General features: G+C 43.6%; 2 protein-coding genes across 2 annotated transcripts; one reads left to right on the forward strand and one right to left on the reverse strand.

The window, feature by feature from the left end:
• Window positions 1-2092: 2092 nt before the first annotated feature.
• LOC121555992 (vacuolar ATPase assembly integral membrane protein vma21) lies at window positions 2093-7715 on the reverse strand. Its single transcript, XM_041869865.2, has 3 exons — window positions 7536-7715; window positions 3010-3119; window positions 2093-2761 (listed from the first exon to the last, which is right to left on the reverse strand). Exons 1-3 carry the CDS (start codon window positions 7595-7597, stop codon window positions 2622-2624), a joined length of 312 nt encoding a protein of 103 aa, XP_041725799.1. The 5' UTR covers window positions 7598-7715; the 3' UTR covers window positions 2093-2621.
• Window positions 7716-12734: 5019 nt separating this feature from the next.
• Window positions 12735-14254, forward strand: LOC121555988 (serine protease inhibitor Kazal-type 1). The gene is made up of 4 exons (XM_041869861.1): window positions 12735-12833; window positions 13038-13078; window positions 13602-13711; window positions 13850-14254. The coding sequence occupies exons 1-4, from the start codon at window positions 12788-12790 to the stop codon at window positions 13893-13895; spliced, it is 243 nt and encodes an 80-aa protein (XP_041725795.1). The 5' UTR covers window positions 12735-12787; the 3' UTR covers window positions 13896-14254.
• The last annotated feature ends 248 nt before the right edge of the window (window positions 14255-14502 follow it).

The following is a 14502-nucleotide window of genomic DNA, read 5'->3' on the forward strand; positions in this document are numbered from 1 at the left end:
TTTTCCAAAAAGTGTTTTTTTTTTATCAATTAGTATATTTGAGTTTAACCATCATATTTATTAAAATTTTTGTTCTGTCTTTTCTGGTGGATTAAACTGAAATTGCAACCAGCTTTCTATAGCTAAAAAAATTCAATATTCTGCAGATTATTTCATTTTCAAATAACCTAAAGTGAGAGGTTGTAATCTGAATAAAGGGAAAAGGGCCGTTCTTGAACATGGGGTTCTTACTAATCTGCTAGAGAACCAGTCGGATTTAAGTATAGCTTTTGTATGACTGAAGCTTTTAGTGATAGGTCTAATGCTTTAATATTTAATAATTTCAGCCCTCCGAATTCACATTCATTATATAAATAGGCCCATGTAATTTTGTCTGGCTTGCCATTCCAAATAAAGTGGAATATTTTTTGCACATATAATTTTAAAAAACTAGTTGTTCGGTGTAGTCAGGGCCGTAAGTAAATAGGTAAACTGGAATATGACTAAATCATTAATCAGGGTGTATTTTCCTTTCCATGGTAGCAAGACCTTAACTATTTTTGCTAACTTTCTATATATATGTATTGTTTTTCAGTCTCTCGGTCCCAGCTTTGATGCACCTGTACTGACCTCGCCTTCTGGATGATAGCAGGGTGAACAGGCAGTCGCTCGGGTGGCTGAGGTCCCTGATGATCTTCTTGGCCTTCCTGTGACACCGGGTGGCTGAGGTCCTTGATGATCTTCTTGGCCTTCCTGTGACATCGGGTGCTGTAGGTGTCCTGGAGGGCAGGTAGTTTGCCCCTGGGGATGTGTTGGGCAGACCACACCACCCTCTGGAGAGCCCTGCGGTTGCGGGCGGTGCAGTTGCCGTACCAGGCGGTGATACAGCCCGACAGGATGCTCTCAATGGTGCATCTGTTAAAATTTTGTGAGTGTCTTAGGGGACAAATCACATTTTTTTCAGTTTCCAGAGGTTGAAGAGGCGCTGTTGGGGCGGCAGGTAGCTTAGTGGTTAAGAGCGTTGTGCCAGTAACCGAAAGGTCGCTGGTTCTAATCCCCGAGCCGACTAGGTGAAAAATCTGTCGATGTGCCCTTGAGCAAGGCACTTAACCCTAATTGCTCATGTAAGTCGCTCTGGATAAGAGCGTCTGCTAAATGACTAAAATGTGTTGCACCTTCTTCACCACACTGTCCATGTGGGTGGACCATTTCAGATTGTCAGTGATGTGTACGCCGAGGAACTTGAAGCTTTTCACATTCTCCACTGCGATCCCGACGATGTGGATAGGGGGGTGTGCTCCCTCTGCTGTTTCCTGAAGTCCACGATCATCTCCTTCGTATGCTTAAAGTACTTTGCTTCCTCTTTCAATATATTGTTTGGTGAATCATGGATGACTAACATTACAGCATTGTTGCGTTAGGTGTTTGTTTAATGTAAATGTTTCCCTTTATGATGATGATCGGGACCTGTTAGTGGTAATTGTGATAACTGCACTGTGATTTTAATTTCGGAAAAAATTAGGTTTGGGATTTTTTTCTAAACATTAACAATCCCAATGTCGTTTAAACATTTAAATGTTCACACCCCTAGTTGGAACTATTTATAAAATAGTATTATTGGTGATTCATGATATGGATGAGAAGTCCAATGTGCCACCTGGTGGGCCAAGACACTACAGTCAAAACACTGAGCTGACAGGGACGTCAACTATTTGATGATAAGAGTTGGTGTAACTCTTTCAGGATGAGTTGTTCTGCATGGTGGTTTAAAAATCATAGACATCATACATATGTCCTGTGGCTCAATTGGTAGAGCATGGTGCTTGCAATGCCGGAGTTGTGGGTTTGATTCCCATTGGGGACCAGTATGAGAAATAAAATGTATGCAGCCCACTACTGTAAGTTGATCTGGATAGGAGCATCAGCTAAATGAGTAAAACAATTTTTATTCAATCTTATGTTTCTACAGTTTATCAAAGTATGGTCATGGATAATTTGATAGATGTAATGTTTCATCATAACAGAACCACTCTGGACTTGAAATGCTCCTCTGACTATAATAATACAGATCTAAGACATCACATTAGAACCAAAAATAAACGTCTACAGACAGTCACACAAAAACACATTCTTTAATGAAAAAATAAATAGAGTCAACTCAAGGAAGGACAGATCCAAACCACAACAGCAGTGGCAACATGATGTCAACATGACGTTGGTCACACAGAACAGAAAACAAAAATGGCACCTTATTCTCTGTATAATGCACTAGTTTTGACCAGAGCCTTACGGGCCTTAAACAGGGAATAGGGTTGGACACAGACAATAGCTCTCCATTTCACAGCCCGTCTCTGGCCGGGTCCAGTTTATGACACAACCTCTAACAGACAGGGGCGGTGTTCAGTCTGTTAAAAAAATAATACACTGAGCTAGCAAAAGCTCACAAAAACACCCAGTATATTATTATCTCTCAACACCAGCAGATGGACTCGGTCTGCACCCCTCCATGGCTGGCAGGCCGTGAGATGCTGGGCTGGGCTGGGGGTTGGAGAGAAGCCGGGTGGGGTGGGGGCTGGAGGTGGTTGGGCCTCCATCTCTTGGTCCATGATTTTCTCTGGGCCAACAGCAGGGCCAGGTTAGGGTTAGTCGTGTTTTCCCTTGCCCTTGGTGGAGCCCTCGTTCCAGGCCACGTAGACAAACAGGGCCAGAACCACGTGTACGGCCAGCACAGCTACGATGGCAGCATAAAAATAACTGTCTGAGTTAGACATCTGTAGGGAACCTGGAGAGAGGAGGAGAGCAAGAGGGGAGGAGGAGGAGAGAGGGGGGTGGAGAGGAGGAGAGAGGGGGGTGGAGAGGAGGAGAGAGGGAGGGGTGGAGAGAAGGAGGGGTGGAGAGGAGGAGGATGAAAGGAGAGGAGGAGAGAGGGGTGAGAGGAGGAGAGGGGTGGAGGGGGAGAATAAATATAAATAAATAAATTTGGCCTTTGATTGGGATATTTTAGGCCTCAGACAATAAATACTGATTTACCTTCAAAGATGTATGCCTTTGATGCGAAGTACAGTCCTATGGGCAGAGTGACCATCAGGATGGTGAAGAAGAGGAGAGTCTTCAGAGCAGAGACCAGAGAACTGTCATTCCTGCAGGACAGACAATATACAACATCACATCATGTCTGGGTGGTGGCTCTGGGTGGTGGCTCTGGGTGGTGGCTCTGGGTGAGTACATTACGTGAACAGCATGCGTTTGATATTATTGAATGCATAGACCCACTGTTAGCTATGGAAAATAATACATGTTGATAGAGCTAGCTAAAATACCTTAGATCAGTGGTTCACAACTGGTTTTACCTGGGGACCCAAATTTGACAATGACAATTGAGTCGCGACCCAGTATTATGGACGGTTGATGATTCCATTTTGTAATGTTGTATTGCAGCTGCCTACTTGGGCAGGCTTCACTTGCAAAATAGACTGTCTCAATGGGCTACTATTATGGTATTAAAGAAAGTCATTACACAGCCATATTAACTGAGAAAACATATATTGTCAATTGAAGAGAATAAGCCATTTAATTAGGCGACCAGTTCAGGTGTAACACATGAGCAAAATAGAAAAAAAAATATATATCATTAGCAATTCTTAAATCATCAATTACCATGTGAATAGTTTCACAACCTTGACGTTTTTTTTAAAGGTCTTAGTTGTTATCCAGTTCAATAAAATGTAATATTAAATGTCAGAATTAATTACCAATAATAATATATTATTATTATTATTAACATAGTGAACAGTAACTCAGGATACTCTCCCACTACACTGCACCAGAACTGTGGCTGTGTCACTTCCGGGAAGCGAATGCTCACTCAGCGATCACATGACAGCTCCACCAGTTGATCCTCTTCGTTGCTTAGCAACATGATGCTTCCCATCTCCACTTGAAAAGGGGGTCCCGTATCCAGTCGTCTTGTCTCCTGTTCTCCTCCAGGAAGTAGTGGCAAAACATTCCATGCAGCTTGACATGATGCTGTTTAATGGGGGATTTTTCAGTGTGTTTCCGTGCGCTTTGTGGTGCCCCTCTCCCTTGCATTGACACATTGAGCGAATTCAGATTATCAACAATATCTGCTAGGTAGGCAACCTGCCATTCCTCACAATTGAAATGTTCGGGCCAGAGGCGACTTGTTTTCCGAAAGAAACGCAGCAATCTCTGCTCGAAGCTCATAAAAAGGTGACCCAACACTTTACCCCTGAAAGCCAGCGGACCTCTGCATGATAAAGCACCTGCTGGTGTTCGCTCCCCATATCCCTGCAGAAGGCCTGGAAACACCTGCTTTTCGTGGAACTCTTTTTGATATTAGTTGACACACTTGACTCACATCCCGGAGAGTGGCGTGGAGCTCAGGCACCATGTCCATCGCTGCCTCCCTGTGTAGGAAGCAGTGGTTCCACGTCTCACTCGGTGCTCTCTCCGGGACCCGCTTTACTAACTCGGGAGTGCTTTCCCGTCATGGCAGCTGCCCCATCAGTGGACACACCGACGCACCCATCCCAGGCCAGTCCCACGGAGCCCAGGTACATATCCATCGTGTTAAAGACAGCCTCTGCAGTGGTGGACAAATCAGCACTAAAATGGAAATGCTCCTCGAAGTTATCCCAGACGTGTCTGACAAAGACCATTTCGAATTGCATGGTTAGCCACATCTGTGGATTCATCAAGCTGTCGTGCGTAGTGGCCATTTGCACTGATGCACTCTGATGTGTAGCTATATCCTCAGATTCTCCTCCTCATGGTGTCATTGGATAGGGGTATGGTTTTAAGTTTGTTGGCGGCTGACTCCCCCAAGATTTCAGTGCACATATCAACCGCAGCAGGTGTGGGATCTTTTTGGACTTAGCAATGCGCTGGGCTACAAGGTGTGATGCGCAAAGAGACTTTTATTGTACCGTGCATACCTTCAAGGAATCTTGTGAGGCCTCCAGATATTTACATTTTCTTTTTAAAAAGTCAGCTGTCTTATCTTTGTGTCTTGGATGCTTGGTGTCCTGATTTATTATTTATTTTTTTCACCTTTATTTAACCAGGTAAGCCAGTTGGTAACACTAACCAGCCAGTTGAGAACAAGTTCTCATTTCCAACTGCGACCTGGCCAAGATAAAGCAAAGCTGATGCCTTTTCATTTAGGAGGGTTTCATGCTCTCATTAGCTAACAGCTCGTTGCATAGGACGCACTGCGGTCTACACTCACCCTGCCTGTACCATATATACACTGCTCAAAAAAATAAAGGGAACACTAAAATAACACATCCTAGATCTGAATGAATGAAATAATCTTATTAAATACTTTTTTCTTTACATAGTTGAATGTGCTGACAACAAAAATCACACAAAAATTATCAATGGAAATCAAATTTATCAACCCATGGAGGTCTGGATTTGGAGTCACCCTCTAAATTAAAGTGGAAAACCACACTACAGGCTGATCCAACTTTGATGTAATGTCCTTAAAACAAGTCAAAATGAGGCTCAGTAGTGTGTGTGGCCTCCACGTGCCTGTATGACCTCCCTACAACGCCTGGGCATGCTCCTGATGAGGTGGCAGATGGTCTCCTGAGGGATCTCCTCCCAGACCTGGACTAAAGCATCCGCCAACTCCTGGACAGTCTGTGGTGCAACGTGGCGTTGGTGGATGGAGCGAGACATGATGTCCCAGATGTGCTCAATTGGATTCAGGTCTGGGGAATGGGCGGGCCAGTCCATAGCATCAATGCCTTCCTCTTGCAGGAACTGCTGACACACTCCAGCCACATGAGGTCTAGCATTGTCTTGCATTAGGAGGAACCCAGGGCCAACCGCACCAGCATATGGTCTCACAAGGGGTCTGAGGATCTCATCTCGGTACCTAATGGCAGTCAGGCTACCTCTGGCGAGCACATGGAGGGCTGTGCGGCCCCCCAAAGAAATGCAGGCAGCAGAACGTTCTCCATGGCGTTTCCAGACTCTGTCACATGTGCTCAGTATGAACCTGCTTTCATCTGTGAAGAGCACAGGGCGCCAGTGGCGAATTTGCCAATCTTGGTGTTCTCTGGCAAATGCCAAACGTCCTGCACGGTGTTGGGCTGTAAGCACAACCCCCACCTGTGGACGTCGGGCCCTCATAGAGTCTGTTTCTGACCGTTTGAGCAGACACGTGCACATTTGTGGCCTGCTGGAGGTCATTTTGCAGGGCTCTGGCAGTGCTCCTCCTGCTCCTCCTTGCACAAAGGCGGAGGTAGCAGTCCTGCTGCTGGGTTGTTGCCCTCCTACGGCCTCCTCCACGTCTCCTGATGTACTGGCCTGTCTCCTGGTAGCGCCTCCATGCTCTGGACACTACGCTGACAGACACAGCAAACCTTCTTGCCACAGCTCGCATTGATGTGCCATCCTGGATGAGCTGCACTACCTGAGCCACTTGTGTGGGTTGTAGACTCCGTCTCATGCTACCACTAGAGTGAAAGCACTGCCAGCATTCAAAAGTGACCAAAACATCAGCCAGGAAGCATAGGAACTGAGAAGTGGTCTGTGGTCACCACCTGCAAAACCAGTCCTTTATTGGGGGTGTCTTGCTAATTGCCTATAATTTCCACCTGTTGTCTATTCCATTTGCACAACAGCATGTGAAATGTATTGTCAATCAGTGTTGCTTCCTAAGTGGACAGTTTGATTTCACAGAAGTGTGATTGACTTGGAGTTACATTGTGTTGTTTAAGTGTTCCCTGTATTTTTTTTGAGCAGTGTATGTAAGACCATATTTGATGAAGTCGGGGTGGTATTTCCTCTTCTTACAGGGACCGGGTTGTCTGCCTTGTTGTTGACATTGGAAGCAGCATTGGATGAAGAGGGAGCTGCACGTTTTAAAAACGGGTCCATGATTTTACTCTGACAGCTAACTATCCACATGTGCAATGCCTGCAGAACATATCTGCGTAGTTAGCTGTCAATCAAGCTAGCTGGCAGAAGAATATCTGTATTATTTGATTGGACGTGTCACATTTACAACAAAACAATGTTGCAGAATGACATTTTTATTGGATCATCGTGTGTGAAGAGAAATCTGTCATTTCATTGGATCAGTGCAACGCGAAAACCCTCCGAGGTCGAACGTAGCCATTTCACCACCGTGGACTCGCTGCACGTGTAAAGTCAGCAACAATAAGCGGTGCGGAGGCATCCTTTCAAAATAAAGGTTTCGGTGCGGAGGCATCCTTTCAAAATAAAGGTTTCGGTGCGGAGGCATCCTTTCAAAATAAAGGTTTCGGTGCGGAGGCATCCTTTCAAAATAATGTATTTTAAAAAAAGAAAATGGTTTATATATATTTTCTTGCACAAGTCCCGCGACCCCTTAAAATCCTCCCACGACACCCCAGTTGAGAATCACTGCATTAGACATCAAAGACGTGCTGGCTAAAGCGCCTAGCTAGCTAGCTATCTAGTTAATGGGCTTACGTTAACTAACTAGCTAGTTACTGTTAGTAACGTCAGCTAACACGACGACAGAATAATTAGCATTCTCTTACCCTCTAAAATCCGGGCCTCCAGCATACGTGGTGCTAAGTGATGTTTTGGCGAATCCTTCCATTTCTGTGAGAAATACAACAAATAAAGCAGCAAAAATGTATATGAAATTGACAGACGGTGGGCTGTAGTCGCGACCGTTATTTTAACACTTCCGCATTTGATCACGGGACAAACACATGACTTCTTTCCCCTCTTTGGCACAAGAACTGGTTCAGTGCGCCACTTACTTGGTTGGAGTGGTTATGGCACTTGATTCACCTGAGAATCAAATCAAATCAAATCAAATTTTATTGGTCACATGCGCCGAATACAACAGGTGCAGACATTACAGTGAAATGCTTACTTACAGCCCTTAACCAACAGTGCATTTATTTTAAACAAAAAAGTAAGAATAAAACAACAACAACAAAAAGTGTTGAGAAAAAAAGAGCAGAAGTCAAATAAAGTGACAGTAGGGAGGCTATATATACAGGGGGGTACCGTTGCAGAGTCAATGTGGCTAGCACCGGCTAGTTGAGGTAGTTGAGGTAATATGTACATGTGGGTAGAGTTAAAGTGACTATGCATAAATACTTAACAGAGTAGCAGCAGCGTAAAAAGGATGGGGTGGGGGGGCAGTGCAAATAGTCCGGGTAGCCATGATTAGCTGTTCAGGAGTCTTATGGCGTGGGGTAGAAGCTGTTGAGAAGTCTTTTGGACCTAGACTTGGCACTCCGGTACCGCTTGCCGTGCGGTAGCAGAGAGAACAGTCTATGACTAGGGTGGCTGGAGTCTTTGACAATTTTGAGGGCCTTCCTGTGTGTGTGTGTGTGTGTGTGTTGTGTGTATGTGTGTGTGTGTGTGTTGTGTGTATGTGTGTGATGTAATCTCTGAAAGAGCTTGTCAGTAAGCATTTCTTCATGTCAGTATGACTGGGTTTAGTTCAGTAAGCATTTCATTACAAGGTCTACACCTGTTGTATTCGACGCATGTGACAAATACAATTTTATTTGATGTCATCTCTGTTGACTTCCAATGCACTAAACATGTTTGCATGAAGTTTTTCAAAAGCCAGACCAATATTTGCCTACCTTCCAAACAGCACCCTATTCCCTATATAGCACAGCCTTGCCCTGGTCAAAAGTAGTGCACTATATAGGGAATATGGTCTCATTTGGGATGCACATAATGTTTAAAGACACAGCAGGCCTATTAATGACAAATCAAACATAAATAAATAAATGTGACCTTTAGAAACATCAGTAACTGGTTTAAATGTTATTTACATAGGCTCCCAAACAGCACCCAACTCCCTATATAGTGCACTTCTGTTGACCAGAGCCTAAAGTAGTGCACTATAAAGGGAATAGGGTGTCATTTGGGATGCAGAAGTATCCTTCCACCACCATCCCTCTGGGATGCAGCAGTATCCTTCCACCACCATCCCTCTGGGATGCAGCAGTATCCTTCCACCACCATCCCTCTGGGATGCAGCAGTATCCTTCCACCACCATCCCTCTGGGACACAGCAGTATCCTTCCACCACCATCCCTCTGGGACACAGCAGTATCCTTCCACCACCATCCCTCTGGGACACAGCAGTATCCTTCCACCACCATCCCTCTGGGACACAGCAGTATCCTTCCACCACCATCCCTCTGGGACGCAGCAGTATCCTTCCACCACCATCCCTCTGGGACGCAGCAGTATCCTTCCACCACCATCCCTCTGGGATGCAGCAGTATCCTTCCACCACCATCCCTCTGGGATGCAGCAGTATCCTTCCACCACCATCCCTCTGGGATGCAGCAGTATCCTTCCACCACCATCCCTCTGGGATGCAGCAGTATCCTTCCACCACCATCCCTCTGGGATGCAGCAGTAGCTCCGCTTTGGAAAGGATCTAACCATAATGGACAAGGAGGCCAGAGCTGCTCTTTGCCCGCAAGGAGGGAAAGAGAGCTTACTTTGTGGGCCCTAGAGCATACATCGATAAGAAGGAAATACGACGGTATTTAACTTGTTCACCTGTTTCTTTTTTAAATCTTAGATTGTTGACATACTCTCAGACTATTTTGACATGATTGACACAATTTAATATGAACGTGTATTGAAACATTAGAAACATTTTTTTTTTACATTAACCAATTACCTGGATGATTCTCATTGACTGACTGACATGTGACAGGTAATTGGTTAATGTAAAAAAAAAATGTTTCTAATGTTTCAATACACGTTAATATTAAATTAGGATAAAATATGACATTTAATAATATGTTCCATTCCGCTTATAAGAGAGTGGGAGTCAAATGTTCAATTCAGTTAAGTAGTTAACTACTTTTATTGTTACAAGTTACTTCTTATATCCGTTAACACGAGGGGTTTACGCGAATTGTAAAAAGAAAAGCTATTTTTTATTTTGTATAGAGGCAAAGTCAGATTTTATTTTCGTACAAGAATGCTATTCATGCTAAGAGGATGTGCAATTTTGGAAAAACCTGTGGGGCATAGATCTATTGTTATCACATGGTGCAGATAATTCTGCAGGGGGCGCTATTCTCAAAGACACGTTTAAAGGAACAGTATCAACAACTGAGACTGATACAAGACGTCACTGGGTCTTTTTAGTAATTGAAACTGTTGGAAAACAGTTCTTACTTTGTAATGTTTATGGTTATAACTCAAGAAATGCAAATGAAAAACTATTAGAAGATAGAGAAGAGAATGCAAATTCACTCGTAGGTCATTTTCCTTCTGCAAATGCTGATATGTGGTAGAGACTTTAAAATGGTCCTACACAAAACCATAGACAGATATCCTCCTACAGCACGATTCAGGTAATAGATTATCTGTATTCTGTAATTGTATGAATGTTATTGATATATGGAGGTATAGAAAACCTATGGTAAAATATTTATCTTGGAGCAACAAAAACTTCACTCTACAGTCCAGAATAGACCTATGGCTGATATCCATTTAGACATGTCTATGTCCTGGAAAGTTTGCTGTTACTTACAACAGTCATGCTAATCACATTAGCGAACTTTAGCTCAACTGTCCCGTATACGTGAAACCGATCCCATAGAGGTTAAACTGGCTGAATTCCACAAACAACAAACCAATGATTAATTGTTGGTCCCTTCAATACAAACATAATTTCCCCCCTCATAAGTAAGTAATATGGAATAATCTTGCCATAAAATATAAAAACAAGTCACTGTTTTTAGAACTTTGGTTTAGGAAGGACATTTTACTTGTGGGCCAGCTGCTCAACTCAGATGGACATCTGTATACATACAATGAGTTTTTAACAACGTACAGTGAGGGAAAAAAGTATTTGATCCCCTGCTGATTTTGTACGTTTGCCCACTGACAAAGAAATGATCAGTCTATAATTTTAATGGTAGGTTTATTTGAACAGTGAGAGACAGAATAACAACAACAAAATCCAGAAAAACACATGTCAAAAATGTTATGAATTGATTTGCATTTTAATGAGGGAAATAAGTATTTGACCCCCTCTCAATCAGAAAGATTTCTGGCTCCCAGGTGTCTTTTATACAGGTAACGAGCTGAGATTAGGAGCACACTCTTAAAGGGAGTGCTCCTAATCTCAGTTTGTTACCTGTATAAAAGACACCTGTCCACAGAAGCAATCAATCAATCAGATTCCAAACTCTCCACCATGGCCAAGACCAAAGAGCTCTCCAAGGATGTCAGGGACAAGATTGTAGACCTACGCAAGGCTGGAATGGGCTACAAGACCATCGCCAAGCAGCTTGGTGAGAAGGTGACAACATTTGGTGCGATTATTCGCAAATGGAAGAAACACAAAAGAACTGTCAATCTCCCTCGGCCTGGGGCTCCATGCAAGATCTCACCTCGTGGACTTGCAATTATCATGAGAACGGTGAGGAATCAGCCCAGAACTACACAGGAGGATCTTGTCAATGATCTCAAGGCAGTTGGGACCATAGTCACCAAGAAAACAATTAGTAACACACTACGCCGTGAATGACTGAAATCCTGCAGCGCCCACAAGGTCCCCCTGCTCAAGAAAGCACATATACAGGCCCGTCTGAAGTTTGCCAATGAACATCTGAATGATTCAGAGGAGAACTGGGTGAAAGTGTTGTGGTCAGATGAGACCAAAATGGAGCTCTTTGGCATCAACTCAACTCGCAGTGTTTGGAGGAGGAGGAATGCTGCCTATGACCCCAAGAACACCATCCCCACCGTCAAACATGGAGGTGGAAACATTATGCTTTGGGGGTGTTTTTCTGCTAAGGGGACAGGACAACTTCACTGCATCAAAGGGACGATGGACGGGGCCATGGACTGTCAAATCTTGGGTGAGAACCTCCTTCTCTCAGCCAGGGCATTGAAAATGGGTCGTGGATGGGTATTCCAGCATGACAATGACCCAAAACACACGGCCAAGGCAACAAAGGAGTGGCTCAAGAAGAAGCACATTAAGGTCCTGGAGTGGCCTAGCCAGTCTCCAGACCTTAATCCCATAGAAAATCTGTGGAGGGAGCTGAAGGTTCGAGTTGCCAAACGTCAGCCTCGAAACCTTAATGACTTGGAGAAGATCTGCAAAGAGGAGTGGGACAAAATCCCTCCTGAGATGTGTGCAAACCTGGTGGCCAACTACAAGAAACGTATGACCCCTGTGATTGCCAACAAGGGTTTTGCCACCAAGTACTAAGTCATGTTTTGCAGAGGGGTCAAATACTTATTTCCCTCATTAAAATGCAAATCAATTTATAACATTTTTGACATACGTTTTTCTGGATTTTTTTGTTGTTATTCTGTCTCTCACTGTTCAAATAAACCTACCATTAAAATTATAGACTGATAATTTCTTTGTCAGTGGACAAACGTACAAAATCAGCAGGGGATCAAATATTGTTTTCCCCTCACTGTAAGTCACTCGTGTTTGCACAACACCCTCACAAAAGGTACAGGACACATTGCGACATGTCTCTCTGAGTTGGATGGTTACGTAGTGGCTGAGTTAGGATGGTTACGTAGTGGCTGAGTTAGGATGGTTACGTAGTGGCTGAGTTTCCACTAGTTTCCAAATTTCATTAAAATGTAAGGTTAAGAGGGTTAGCTACATTTTAAGAAGATAAATTGTAGAAATAGTCGGGGTTAATGACTCTGTGATGGTGGTAGCTAGTGACGAACCTTAGGGGTGGAGACCTACAGGGTATAAATACGGCTCCCATGCCCGGTAGTCACCTGCCTACGCACCTTCACAAAATATAGAATGTGGAACTTTACACAGCTGACGTTCGTCCTTCTCAGCGTTGCCGGTGAGTGTTGTTCAACTTGACTTTTACTTAATTATTGGCAGTCAAATAGTTTAATTAAAAAACAATAAAAAGCAAACTGCCATTGTTAGCACACTCGCACATTTTAAACTAGAGAAAACATGCACAATCTGTCGTTTAGATTGGAAATCAAATCTGCCGTTAAATCATAATTACCCTAAGGCTTGACATCTTTCTCTATTTTAGTTTTGGCCCGAGGAGCGAGTCTCCCAGACGGCACCACAGAGGTAAGCAGGCTAAACTGTTTATGTTTTGGAGTGAAAGGCTGGATTAGTTAGTAATGTAGAACAGTGATATGGGTCTTTCTCAGGACAAAATTAAATTGTTCACCAAGTACACCTGTATGTATACAGTCACTACGTGGTCAACAATTGGTTGACATGACAGTTAGGGGTGTATTCATTAATCGGATTCCGTTGCAAAACGTTTTGCAATTAACCGTTTACTCCAAATATAAAACGTTTTGCAATGAACGAGAATTTCTATTGGACAAATGCCCTGTTTTGTTGCGTTTGATTCCAAGAGTAACTGTAAATGGCTTTGCAAAACGTTTTGCAACAGAATTCGACTAATGAATACACCCCAGGTGCACTACGCCAGTGGAAAGAGCAGGAAACTTATGGTTTGTTCCCTGTTATCTGTTCTGTTCATATTGTGTCATACCAGGGCACCAGTACACTATGTTACCAATACCTCTCTCTATTTGAGACCAAAGTCCTTTATTACATAACCTGTTTTTTTGTCCAACAGGCTGACTGTTCCCAGTACAGCATGCCCATGTGCCCCCGGAACTATGAGCCAGTGTGTGGAAGCGATGGCACCAGCTACTCTAACGAATGCATGCTGTGCTTTGAAAACATGTAAGCAACCAACTAAAGCTTTCAACAACTTGTTTTGCTCTGTGCAAGTCTGCCTGCCTGCCTGTCTGTGCCTGCCTGCCTGCCTGCCTGCCTCGTTTCGCTCTGTGTCTTTTAATTCCGCTCTGTGTGTGTTCCCAGGGAGCAGAAGAGTGACGTTCACATCAGGCGTAAAGGAGAGTGCTGAACCAGACGTGACCGTCCATCGTCTCAGCGACACACCAGGCCCTCAACATTACTTTGAACCATTTCCTGTTGCCTTGTCAAAACACTGACCTCTATTCTATTGCCTTCTAAACGCTGACGAGTCAGTAAGCTGTCTCAATATACTCAACACCTGTTTCCTTCTCCAAACCTTACGTGCTTTGTCAAAGTCTTCTGTAGAGCACTTAACCCTTCACTAGCTAGTCTTTAAGACTTGTGTAGTGTACTTCTTGGTAATAAAATGATCAACTTGTAAAATGGTATTTTAAATAGAGTAGTCTTCATCGTGTTAGCTTCACTTGTCCACCTTTTTATCTGTAATTAAAACTATTTTAACAGTCACTTGTTTCCTTGTCAACTGTAAGGGTCTGGATGAATGGTTGAAATGTGGAGGAACTGGTTCAGCTGTACCCATGATGTTTGTTTTTGTTTAGTCATTATGACATTATACCTACAAAAGGTACAGTGGGAATGGAAAACGATGTCCTTTAAAACAAAAGGTCAAGTGCGGGCTGCTGAGTTAGGATGGTTACATAGGGGCTGAGTTAGGATGGTTACATAGGGGCTGAGTTAGGATGGTTACATAGGGG

This window comes from Coregonus clupeaformis, unplaced genomic scaffold (assembly GCF_020615455.1).
Source record: "Coregonus clupeaformis isolate EN_2021a unplaced genomic scaffold, ASM2061545v1 scaf0022, whole genome shotgun sequence".
Classification (NCBI taxonomy): domain Eukaryota; kingdom Metazoa; phylum Chordata; class Actinopteri; order Salmoniformes; family Salmonidae; genus Coregonus; species Coregonus clupeaformis.